The 12,767-nt window shown below is 38.1% G+C and overlaps 1 protein-coding gene across 3 annotated transcripts in view; it reads right to left on the bottom strand.

Annotated features, from left to right (window-relative positions):
* The window catches only part of LOC129717476 (active breakpoint cluster region-related protein), an 89,440-nt gene that overhangs the window by 62,055 nt on the left and 14,618 nt on the right, over positions 1–12,767 (bottom strand). For all 3 annotated transcript variants that reach the window (XM_055667399.1, XM_055667390.1, XM_055667450.1), the window contains exon 2: positions 10,881–12,040. In XM_055667399.1, coding sequence (XP_055523374.1) covers positions 10,881–11,195 — 315 coding nt within the window. In that variant the 5' untranslated portion in view covers positions 11,196–12,040. The remainder of the gene's footprint in view (positions 1–10,880; positions 12,041–12,767) is intronic.

Here is a 12,767-nt window from a genome sequence, read left to right on the forward strand (position 1 = left end):
GTTGAAGGCTTGTACAATCATTGTGTCTTCCCGATTCGCACAAAAGATGCACAGAAATCGCACAAAAAATGTGTGGAATGCATAACGCAACAGTTGTACTGCGAATACATTGACATAGAATGAAATCGGAATATGTATCATATACCGACACTTTATTTCTCACATCGAGTGTATTAGTGACTGCTGCTCATGGATCAGTGCAAGCAGCAACAACTTGTGAGCTGACTGGCATGCTACTGCTAAATAAACATTTTTAAAGTTAACAAAATAGTTATCAGTAACACCGGTAACAGTTGACACCTCCATGGTTTTTTATTAAATTTTGCGATACGCTTTATATTTCTTATTTTCATAGTCACCACCGATTGAAAAAGTCGAATGAAAATATCAGTCAACACTTCACTTTGAGAAGAGATCTGTAACCTCTGACGTATAAAACCTTATAAAACCCAACAAGCTGCTAAAATGTTGTTGAAAGATTTGGGCATTAACCGCAAAGACGAGATTTATGAGGCCTGGGACAAATGCTATAATATAACATTACAAGACACGAAGCATTGACTGGAAAGTTGGATTTCGGAAATTGGGAAATATTAGGCCATTACGAAGACATCTTATCCTTGGTAAGTTACATGTTCTAGGAATACATGTAAATATAAATACGGCAAGAGAAACACAGTTAGAATTGGGTTTTATAACGTTACCAGGTTTTATATATCATCGAAAAGAGCGTGATTTGTAAAAAAATGATATCGTTGTCCTTCGGTTCTTAAATCACGTTTTAAAACTGCTCAAAATTCATTGAATTTCAGTCCGCCCATATACCAACTGTTATTCAACAGATTTCAAGCGATTTTTTATACCTTATTTAAAAATTAAAGGAAAATAATAAAAATAACTTCCTCAATTATGTTTCATAGTTATTTTAGACAACATCAAGTTCAAGTGTACAAGCATCATTGCCTCCATAGACCTACTTTTTAAACTGTACATAGTTTTCCACCATCAGGATGTGACTCCGTTTCAAAATTCCTTCAAATTTATTTTCACAATATACACTACTGTGACGACAGAATTGATTCGAATGTGTTGGCATTCCTCACGGGTATTAATAAGGAGAACAGTTAATTTTTTTTTTGATTTTTAGTTTTTAGTTATTGTTACTAATGTAAATAAAAAATTGCAGAAAAACATTTCGAACGGTTTAATTTTTAATATCGCATATTATCGCCGAATTTTTTTCACGTAACATAACATTCAACACGCAATCATAACATTAACAATAGAGCTTCTACAAACACTTCCACCAAAAACCAAACGTACCACTCGAGAATTATAAACGAGACTACCATGTTAAAACGCATAATATATTGTGTGTTTTATTTTCCAATGGTTATACATAGTTTTGAACATACACTATTTATACAATAACAATAGTTACAAAGCATTTATTCACATAAACGATGTTCTATCTTCATATTGCTTGTAAAATAACACCAGAGCCTTGGAACCAGATAACGTAGTTGTAAGCGACATGATTGTCACACGACACTCGGATCCAAATATCGACAGCGTCTCCTTTTCCAACAGCAACAGAGGCTTTTGATGTTTCTTCCGCAATATCTTCGGTTCAATTTGGTCCAGTGAGTGACCTCAACTCGCAGCGGACCGTGTCTCAGCTTTCAGAAGGTAGCAACATTAACAGTTTTTGGTATCCGAAGACCTGCGGCTCCAAGAACACGTTTGGGCAGCTCGACAGCACTGATGAGTTCCTTGCGTTTTTTTCGCATATTTAGCCCAATACACAACACATAAAAAAACACAGTACACACAGTTGTACAGTACGGAGTACAGAATAAATATTCATGTATTGAACTTGATTAATTGGCCCTGACGACTCTGTTGATATTGGTTTGGTTTTTGCTTGCGAAAGTGAAGGAAGGGAATATTTTTGCTTTTGTTTTCACACATGAATTGACAATTGCATATGAGAATTCGCGTAGGTGCGAACAGCCTTAAAAATCTCTTTTACTTGTGTCAGGGCCAATTTAATTCACTCGCTAGAAAAACAAGACAGGTCTATAAGAAGGTAAACAAACCTGCAGTCAAATCCTTGTGGTTGCCAGATTTGTTTGCAACCGAATATTTATTGTTAAAAGAGTTGTTATTTTGATTGCATTTCTTTCTGTGCGAGTCTGTCTCAGGCCCATGGCAAGCCACCTGTATTTGTGACTTTATTATATATCATGAGAAACAGTTGAACGTGATTGGCATAAAATGGCAAAAGGTGGCACAAAACAAACACAACTTTACATGGATTATACGGTTGCTACACTAAAAATCATTCCCACGCTCATGCCAAATGCTCTTTACGCATGAATGCTAATAAACAAACCCAATCATTTTTTCATGTCAATCCATATCGGTTTTTGATGGAGTCCACGCTATTTTGATGTATTTTTGCATTCAACGTGTTTTGTCATTGTAATCTGATTTTTATGATAGATATAAGTACAGATGTAAATGAAATCCAATTCGCAGTAACGTGTCGAATTTTTATAGTGTTGTGTGTGTAGATGAAAAGTCATTTATCTTTATGGGGCCGTTCAATAATTACGTAAGCATATCTTTCCACTTTTTCTACTTTTTCTGGTGATTTTGAAAATATACCATCAGACCAAAAAAACGATATTGCATCTTTCACACCAGTTTGGACAAAAGATACTCAGAGAGAGAGAGAGATAAGTGATGAAAAAACCGCCTATTCGGCAACTAGGTTTCACATGTCAGAGGTGCCAGATCTCTTCTCAAAGTGCAATGATGACAAACTTTTTCATTCGACTCGTATACCCAGGCCTTGGACGCGCCCATTCTTTTGTACTGGGTGTTATGTGACTTTTTTGTGCCTCCATATCCATTGCGAACCCACCGTGCTTCCAATATTTTGCTTGTTATTTTTCGGTTATAGAAAAGTTGCGTTTTTTCATAAACCTGCGTATAACTGATTGTGACGGTGGAAGTCCTCAGGAATAATAAAATGCATCACAAAAACCGTGAAAGTGTTAAGTTTTATGATTATCTTCATTTTTTTATACTTTCAACATATTTGAATATTATTTTGTTTACCATACGACGGTTTGTGAGCCACCAGTTAAAAATCACTGTGATAAACCAATTTTGGAGCATCCCCAATTCATTGTTTAGCAATTGAATATGAAAAACGTGTTAAAATAAATATATTCTTCATTGTATCTGATTGCAAAAACTTTCAATGTGTTACCTTTCTTGTTCGTTTGGCTCGGATTTTGATATGTTCGTTTGGCTCACAACATAACTCTTCGCATATCTCTCCCTCTGAGTATTGCTAGCCTGCACATACACTGATTTAAACGGTTTGAATTGGCCCTGACGACTCTGTTGATATTGGTTTGGTTTTTACTTGCGAAAGTGAAGGAGGGAAATATTTTTGCTTTTCACACATAAATTGACAATTGCATATGAGAACTCGCGTAGGTGCGAAAAGCCTTAAAAATCTGTTTTACTTGTGTCAGGGCCAATCAGGCATGGCATGTGAATTTGATAAATGTATTCACGTTACGTGAAAAAATGTTTCCACACCCAATTAATATTTCGATAGTTGGAGACCATCCTAGAAAACACACTAAATCGGTAGCCGCTCATCAGCCGACTATTACCCGCATAATCAATAACCATAAAACGTGCCTAACAACTAGTTCGGGATATAGTCACGACTGTATGGGTTATCATGTAACCGATAATCATGTTATCATGATTATCATCCGTTTTTGGTTATTGATAATGCGGGAAGGCGATTACGTCTTCACACGAGCTCAAATGCAGGAGACTATAAACGTCAACATTTTGCCTACCAATCATCAATTCATCACGGCGTCAATATTTCACTTCAAATGCTTACATAACCTATCTTATTCTTTGAAAGTGCACATTGTACTGTAAACAAATGTTGAGTTCTTGTTTTTCCATCTAAAACAATATTTATTCGAAATAAAGTTTACCGAAAATTTAGAACGTTTACTCTATTTCACTAGTTTTAGGACAAACCAACCAAAAAGTGGGGACCAGGAACGCTGGTACCAGGCTCAATCAGTGGTAGATGGAAAATGTATGGAGTTTGACAGCCACACGAGCCCCTTGCTCAAATTTTAAATTTCATATTCAATCCTCTACTGGCATCAAGTACACTATTCGATTCATAACTACACTTTCTGAACATTTTTGTAAAATCATATTACACATAAGTCGCTTTTTACGTGGGAGATACGTGCCGCGTAAATTCCAGAATCTGCGTAAAAAAACTGCGTAAATTTCGGATTACACACACTTAATTTATCTCGCCAAACTTCCCAACAGCTGATGGACCTCGGCGAAATTTTCAACATATGTCATCAGTATATTTCAACGAACATTCAGCAAATATATCGATCTACCGTAAACCAGCGGGTAATCAATTCCATTTGCCAATGTTCTTGAAAATTTCGCCGAAAACTTGTGGAACATTTCGCTGAATTTATCAGTTGTTGAGTTCTCGGCAAAGAAATATAACTGTGTTCTTCTTAATATAACCAAAAAGCTATTCAACCGGAATATAGAATGGAGCATACGCAGGCGGAGACACAACATGTATTTTCAAACTGCACAAATATCCAACAATTGCTAAATTTAAATAAATGCGTGCTCCGTTTATAACCCACACTGAGTGATATCTTGTGATATCCAAAGTTGAATAATATGACGCCATGTCAAAACTTTTCATAGATACAATTATTCCAGTCGAAGGGTCTTTTTCAATATCTTAATCGTTTGTTCTTGTTACATTCTGAATCACTAATTCTTTTTTTAAAAGATCTTATGTAAAAAAATATCGTTGATTGAATTTCACTATGAAATTAAAAATTCGATCGCTTGATTCTAAAACCAACAGCTAAGAAATCGTGCTGTTGGTTTTAGAATTGAGGTTTTAGAGTCATAACGGATTTGGTAGCTGCGGTTGTCATTTGCGGATCTACCACCGCCGACCAATTCTAATTTTTTACCGCTCAGGCAATAACTAATGATATAAAAATTATGCATTTACATAAGTTGTAACTTATAAAATTCTTAAGCGTTTTTCTCTCAGTGTATGCTACGCTGTTTTTCCTGTTAACTGCCAACACTGGATTCACTTTTCAGTGTACTCATACACCCTGCTTTTATGTCATCTTGTAAACAATTGTAAAGTGTAAACATGGACTTCTATCCTTTCTATTACCGCAACCAAATGGTTCATGTTTTTGAGTCAATAATTCTATTTTGTCAAAGAAGATACAACACACAAGATAACCTGCCGGCTCGAAACAAGATTCTTTGATTGTGACTAGTGATCAGATAACACTATAATGAAGGTAAGTGAGAATACAATTTTTATCTGATGAGTAAATAACTGGAATAAACACCATAATTCTGTTTCCTTTTTGATTCACTTAAAGGAACCCTATGAAATGCTCAGATGCTGTCGATTCAAAAATTACCCACAAGAAGTTTCCTATTGGGGTGCAATCCGAGGAAGCAGTACAGGAGCAGCCAGCAGCTACACTGTCATCATCTTGGAAGGATGAGCTGCCGGTCGTTGACATACAGTTCAATTAGGTTCTTTCGGCTGCAGATTGAAAAACTAGAGAAAATTCGCAGCAAAGAGTTGCGGGTTACTCGGGAAGCGTTAAATTTCATGTGGCGGTGTCGGGCGGAATCTTTTCGCTTCTCGTTAGGAATAAATTGCAGATTTAAAAAATTTCTGCGAAACATATTAGTTTGTATTTAACTAGGATATTGAAGACAAGAACATTCTGGCACCCTTTGATTCCTTCTTTTCGACGTCTAAAATTTCATCCCAACATTTTTCAACGCAGCTTCTAAGTTTCAAAGCAACAGAAAATCAAGAAAAAAAAATTATCTTAGGTTCATAAATACGCCAACAAACTTGAGTCCAATGCATCATCATCCTTTTCACCTGTTTGGTCGTTGTGCCGTTTTTTCTTTGGTGTTGGTTTTCTCTGTGGTGGATTTCGTTTTATCCGGCTCACCTTGATTATGGGCAGTTTCGAGGGCTTTAACAAATTGTTACAGGTCGCCACTGGTTGCGCCAGCAACTGCTTCTGCTTTTAGTTGAAAGTGCTAAACTACTGGACCAAGTTGACCAGATTGCGGGCACTGATAAACATAGATAGGGCTTGCTGAAATTAGGGTGATGATAAAGTTTCCTTGAACTGTTGCTTAAAATAAAAAATACTTGGAGCCCTGAGTTGACAGCTCTCTTGGCGTTCTGAACGTTCATTGTTGTCGGAAAGTTTATTTTCGCTGATGTCAGTCAGTTCAACCAAACGCATATGAATAAAATCAACGAAATCATAGTTGAATGCAATTTTTTTGAACACAACCAATATCTTTTTTATTTTTATTAACTCAATGTTGTTTTTGAATGATCTTGTTCATGGGATTGAATCGATCAGGTAAAATTTTTATTAAGCTAATCAGTAAACAAATTACCAATATTGATTACTGGTTACACTGCGTCGACGAAAGCAGCCTTCTGGAAAAACATTATCAATACCAGTACAAATCAACATGACGATACTAACACCAGTTGAATTTTTCTAAGTGTAGTAGTTTGGAGCTGCCAAATACATTGAAAAGACGCAAGAGCATAAATTGCGTTATACCCAACACGCAATCATTGTACTGGTTGCAAATCACATCAACAATTGTACTGAAAACACACAATTTTGTACTGGTTTCGCAAAATCCAACTTTTGCGTGTACTCTTGTGCTTTTTTTTCATTGGTCAAAAAATTAGACTTTCTCTACTGTAATACCCCGTTCACACTACACCGCATATCACCTGACACCAGGCGATTCGTGCTATCGATACAATCGAGCTGTCATCGGATATCACCTCGGCTTCATGATATAGCGGATATCATGTTCGAAAACCAATAAAAACTAGATTTGCAGCAGTTGGCATCACGGCCAAAAGACATTCGACGCAACCTTACAAATTTCGAAATTAGTGGTGCATGCGAAAAAGAAGGAAATATTCTTGCTCTTGTCATCCCGCAAATTTTGACAATTGCATATGATAGTTCGCGTTGGTGCGAGCCAACTAGCTGACATCTGTGTCCTAATTACTTTGCTCTTGTTGTCTTGTTTTTGCCTTAACCTGTTTTTGTTTGCATCTCTTTTCAATTAACAAATCAAGTGTCAAACCATATCATCTGACTGTAGTGTGAACACCCGAGTGTGATATCCGATATCATCTGAGAGATATCAGGTGATATGCGGCGTAGTCTGAACAAGGCATAAGTGAAGCCTTACCAGAAGTCCACTTAATTTCAAATTTTGGATGGAGATTTTTCGCGAGGAGACAAAACTGTTGAGTCTTGAGTTTGCATTAAAATATGCACAAAAATTGTGTAATTTTCATGGGTTTACCTTTATATGCACTAACGAAACAACCCATGCAGCATCAATCATAGTAACCCTTGAGTCAGCATGAATCTGGAATCTACTTCATTCAGAAGTGTGCGCATTTAAAGAACGGTAGCCCGCCACGTCAAAAACGGATATCGTGTGACACTTTGTGGACGCCGGGTACGCACATTTTGGCCTCTATAATATCCTGTCACAATTTGACAAGAATCAAAGCATCGAACAAAAAACCGGTTCCGAACGGCCGATGACCCTGAGCGATAAGAAGCTTTAAAGAATGCTTGGAGGAAAACCGAGGAAAAAGTGGCTACATCGCTGCGTGCGCTTGGTCGGGAGCAGGGGCGACTCGTCCATAGGTGCAACCTGTGCATTGCACACGGGAACTCCATGCAAAAAATATATTTCAATCGCAAATTTATATTAATATTTTATTGGTTTTTAGTTTCACTTCCAAATAGTAACAAATAGAATGATTTGCATGATTACGCGGCCTTGATTGTGATTACCTCCTCAAACTGCGGTTTTCAAAATCTGTAGTTGAACAGGTAGGTTCAAAAGCCACGAGTCACCCCTGGTCGGGAGCTTGGTGCCATCGGCCAAACTGTGGAAATTACCTGGCAAACATGGATGGCAACGACCGGCAGGGCACTTCGTATTTTACTTTCTCCCCGAAGGAAGTGAGCTCCGAGGTGAAGATTATTTGACACACCAAATTCCCCAAGAAGGTGCTGCTGTAGCTGACAATCAGCGAGAAGGGGATGTCAAAACTGCTGACTGGCCGTGAACGGGTAAATTTATAGAAAGAAGTGCCCGCTGAAAGTTGCGTCGTTCATCAAGAAATACCATAAGGGCGACAACGCGATGTACACACGGCCCACTACTCGAAGCAAGCGTTGGAGAAGATGGTTTGACCCCTAGATGGCCCCATCTAGAGTTTCTGGGGAAACTGAAGCGTAAGATCTGCCCCAACAATTTTGTCTCGAAAATTGAAAATAATGCATGTTTTCGTCCGCCAAGGCGATTTTTTCTGGTCAGCTACCCACTTGAGAAAATAGTGTGACGCCGGCCCTGCTTCACAGCAGCACCAAGTCTGTCGCCAGTCAACACGAAATGATCTATTTATTTTTCGTATATACATTTTCAATACGGAATAAGACGTCTTTGCGTCTAACGAAACACAGAGAATGATATAACTTGAAAATAAGGCGGAGCCACTTACATGAGTATAAAATAATTATCACTACAGCATGCGACAGAGATTTTTTTTTTGAACACTTGTACTATCAGAAAACTATACCTTCAAACTTTCCTCATGTTTCCTATATGTTTTGATTTTTTTTCTTCCTAGATAACACCAGATCTCGATGTTTTAAGCTTTTAACACTTGGCATCAACAATGTTTTCGATACCGACAGTTTTATGAACTTTTAGTACCTGTGAATTTTGCATCGGTCAAACAAGTGAAGTTTCGACCGCTTTAAGGCACGTGTCACCGAAGTCTGATTGAGCTGACATTTTGCATGACAACTTTTTTCGAGCAAATGAAACTTTGCGCCCTACTTTTAGACAGAATTATAACATTGAATTTCTAATGCCACCATAATATATAACCATTTAACGAATAAAAAATCGATTCAAAATAAAAACTTGAATAGGTACTCCTCGTTACTCAGATAATTTGAAGATCGATAGCTTGATAGTGGAAACACACAAGTTCCATTAGAAAATAATGAATTTAGGAAGAAACTTGAAAACAGAGAAAAATCAATGTTGAAGTAAATATAACTTGAGTAAATTACTTTGAATTATAATTATCAAGTGATGGTATACGAACGTGTCTTTCAGAACGGAAAGTAAGCACTAGAATAGTTACAAATGTTCAACAACTTTAGCCGTTCGTACCGAAATAACAAATAATTGCAACAATAAATTGGGTATTTTTGCTTCAGTTAATTTTGATGTTGTACTATATATGTAAATATTGAAACAATAAATTGTCATTTTTCCATCACAACGGGGAAGAACATAAGAGAATATTTCGATATATATTTATGTGTAGAGTAAGATTCGTTGTGATTGTGAACATAATCCAATATTTACTGAGTGATTACAAAACACCGAGAAGACAATTGAAATAATACCAAACACAATTTTCTTTTAGTGCGAGATTTGAGAGTGGAAGACTCTACAGAGATTATATTGCTTGTTTTGGGCTGTTCGTCAACATATGTCAGCGTCGATGTTGGTAGTATATATTTCATGTTTCTTTTTTCAAGGATGTATGAATAATTAAATCAAAACCATCTGAATCCAGCCAGCTACTCAGCGATGACAAACACATGGACACCTAGAAAGCGGGAAACAATGTGGGGAAGCCATAAATGCGTGAAACGATTATCCGTTCCGCACTTTTTCGCTAGAATGTTTGCCCCTCGTGTGTTTGGTTCGCGTGCGAAGCCTGCTAAAATTGCTGCATAAACATGCTGAGCGATCCTTTTTGTGTCCAGTCCACGCCCGGTGCAACATCATTGTCAGTCAGTGAAGGTCTCGAAACATAAAAGGAGAAAGAAGGTCACCATGTTATACCAGCTAGGCAGGCAGGTAACACAGGCATCTGTAATCTCTTTCACTTTGCGATTGGTTCTACTGGAACCAACATGGACGAGTTGAGTTGAGTTGAGTTGAGTTGAGGCACCATCGGTTACACTTTTGGTTTTCTCTTTGTGAAACCGTTGATCCGTTGAGGGATAAAAATAAATAGGCATTGCAATATTGTGGCTCCTGTCTGCGGGAAGAAGGCAGCGAATAAAGAGAAAAGGTTTCACTTTGGTTAGCGCTGTTAACGCAGCGAAACAGTGACAAAAACAAATCCGTCAGCACTCACTGGTGGCTTTCGATGATTTACGTATTCAGCGCACAGTCGATTCTGTAAATCTGTTGTGGTTATGGGTTTATCAGCTTTGTCGACATGTTAGTATATAGACTGATACTTGGAATTTCTGTGTTTCTGTTTCTGTCAGTTTCTGTGTTCTTCTGTCACCTGATTGGACAATCAGCTAATGCATAGGATTTACTCGAGTTGATTCTTATCATTGCTCTAGGGGTATCAGACAGAATAGGCAGATCCAATACCAAATTGTATTGGCCTTTCGCTAAGTAATGAACTATATGATATCAAATTTTGCCTTTAATTTGATCAGTAAATACTATAAGCTGTACTAGGAACTTTCAGCATGATGTTACATTCAATGGCAACACCCAAATTAAATTTTCTCTTACGAAGACATTCCACGTTGATTCGTTGTAACAAGTAACAAGACTCAATTACATACGCAAACAATTACTTCTCTTGTCTTACATAATAAATCTCCACTTACCTCGGGAGCATCATCCACCTTCTCCTCGTTTTCCTCCTTGCTGCTGGCCAGTAAATTGGCGGCCGAAGCTGGCGTATTCGCTTCGAACAGAGCCGAAGGATCTCCGCCAGCATCCCGGTATTTTTCTACGTCGCTGAGCAGCCGTTCCAAATATTCCACGTACAGTGTTTCCTGTTCTAGCTCTTTGGTAAGTTCGGCAATTTTTATCTTGTGTCTCGCCAAACTGGCACGGACATCTTGCTCCCAGGCGTCCGAGAGTGAACTCTGCGGGAACCGTTGAACCCACATTCTCTGGAAATCACTGAACACACTCATGATTTTTTAAGCACTGCCGTCTTCCCGTTGCACTTTTATTGCGTTGCTATCATCTAATTCTGCGTGTATTTTCGCATTTGTTTGACAAAAAAAAATCTTCCAATGTCAGCACATATTTATAAATGGTAAACAATTTGCCATACACTTTCGGAAAATCGAATCCGAGGTGGTCACGCACGAGCACACACTAGAAACTTTTCTGAGAAACGTAAACATGCATACACACAACACTTGATAAACCTCGCATGTCAACTTCCAGAAAGACCGCTCCCCGCGTTTTGTTTTCGATTCCAATTTTTCTTACAGAGACAACCGGAAACAAAACAGGCCATATACCCGGCACACTTTTTATTTGCTTTGATTTTCTGGATTACACCAACACTGTAGCGGAACAAAATATCTTCCTCGCAAGTACTACAGAAATGCACAATTGGAATCAATATGACTTTGGAAGCACTGTTCGACTGTCATCACCGTTCCTAACTTCTACTTCTAGTGTGAAAAATTAATCACTGCGTATCCACACTCCTCGTTCCGTGCACGACGAAGACTACGACGGCGAACACTGTCATTGGTGTATACTCAAGAGCACTTCAAGTGAGCAACATATTTTTTTTTGCTTAGTCGTTTCTTTCAGCGAGTTTCTCCCGAATGTAGTAGGCGAAATGCATACACTACTCTCTTCACATGTTTCCATCGACCGAATGGGCCTCAACTCTTCAGCCATACGCCCTCGCTCCATGCGCATACTACCAGCATGTTGCCGAGTTATTCACCAACCACTCCTTGCACTGTCCTCTTTCAGGTTTTTTTTTCTTCTACTTTTCCGTTTATATGACGATGATCTGCAAGTAGAAAGAAAAGAATGGCATTTAAAAAAAAATCTAAGCTAAACCTGGTCGCGTGCACTCAATACACGAGCACCACAGCCACAGCCAGACCAGAGAACACCAGTGAGCTCCTCTTCCCGGAGGCCAATTTGCCAGACATACGGAATCGATTTTCCGACCTCCACCGCACCGGGTACCGCCTCTCACGGGCTGAATGGTACTCATAATGCACTGCACTGTGTACTATTGCTGCTGTTGCTGCTGCATTGGATTCGTCTGGCTCTTTGCGAACAGTACAGTCATGCACTGCATATTATGTGCTGCCGAGTCTAACCCGAGCAAAAATTTTTGGCGAAAAAAGGTCTCAAATCAGATAATGCGATAAAAATGCGTAGTCTAACAAAAAAATATTTGTCGACTTTGTCGAAACTTATTCCGAAACTTATGATTTTCAATTTTTGAACACAGGTTTCTTGAATGTAATTTTTGTCATGGCTTATGGAAAATGAAATCATGACAGAAACATATTCCGGTTTTTGAGTTGTATCGATTTGAAACCGAGTATTTGAAGCTCATTCTAATTTTCACCTGAACGGACGCAATAATAAATAATAACAATTTAATCGCAGGCAAAAGTGACGGACAAACGATAAGACCAACGCTCATCAAATCATGACAAAATAAAAAATACTTATTGAAACATGAATAAAATCAAAGGTTTTTTTTGTGTTAAAAAAAACAA

Source organism: Wyeomyia smithii, chromosome 1 (assembly GCF_029784165.1).
Source record: "Wyeomyia smithii strain HCP4-BCI-WySm-NY-G18 chromosome 1, ASM2978416v1, whole genome shotgun sequence".
Taxonomy (NCBI): Eukaryota; Metazoa; Arthropoda; class Insecta; order Diptera; family Culicidae; genus Wyeomyia; species Wyeomyia smithii.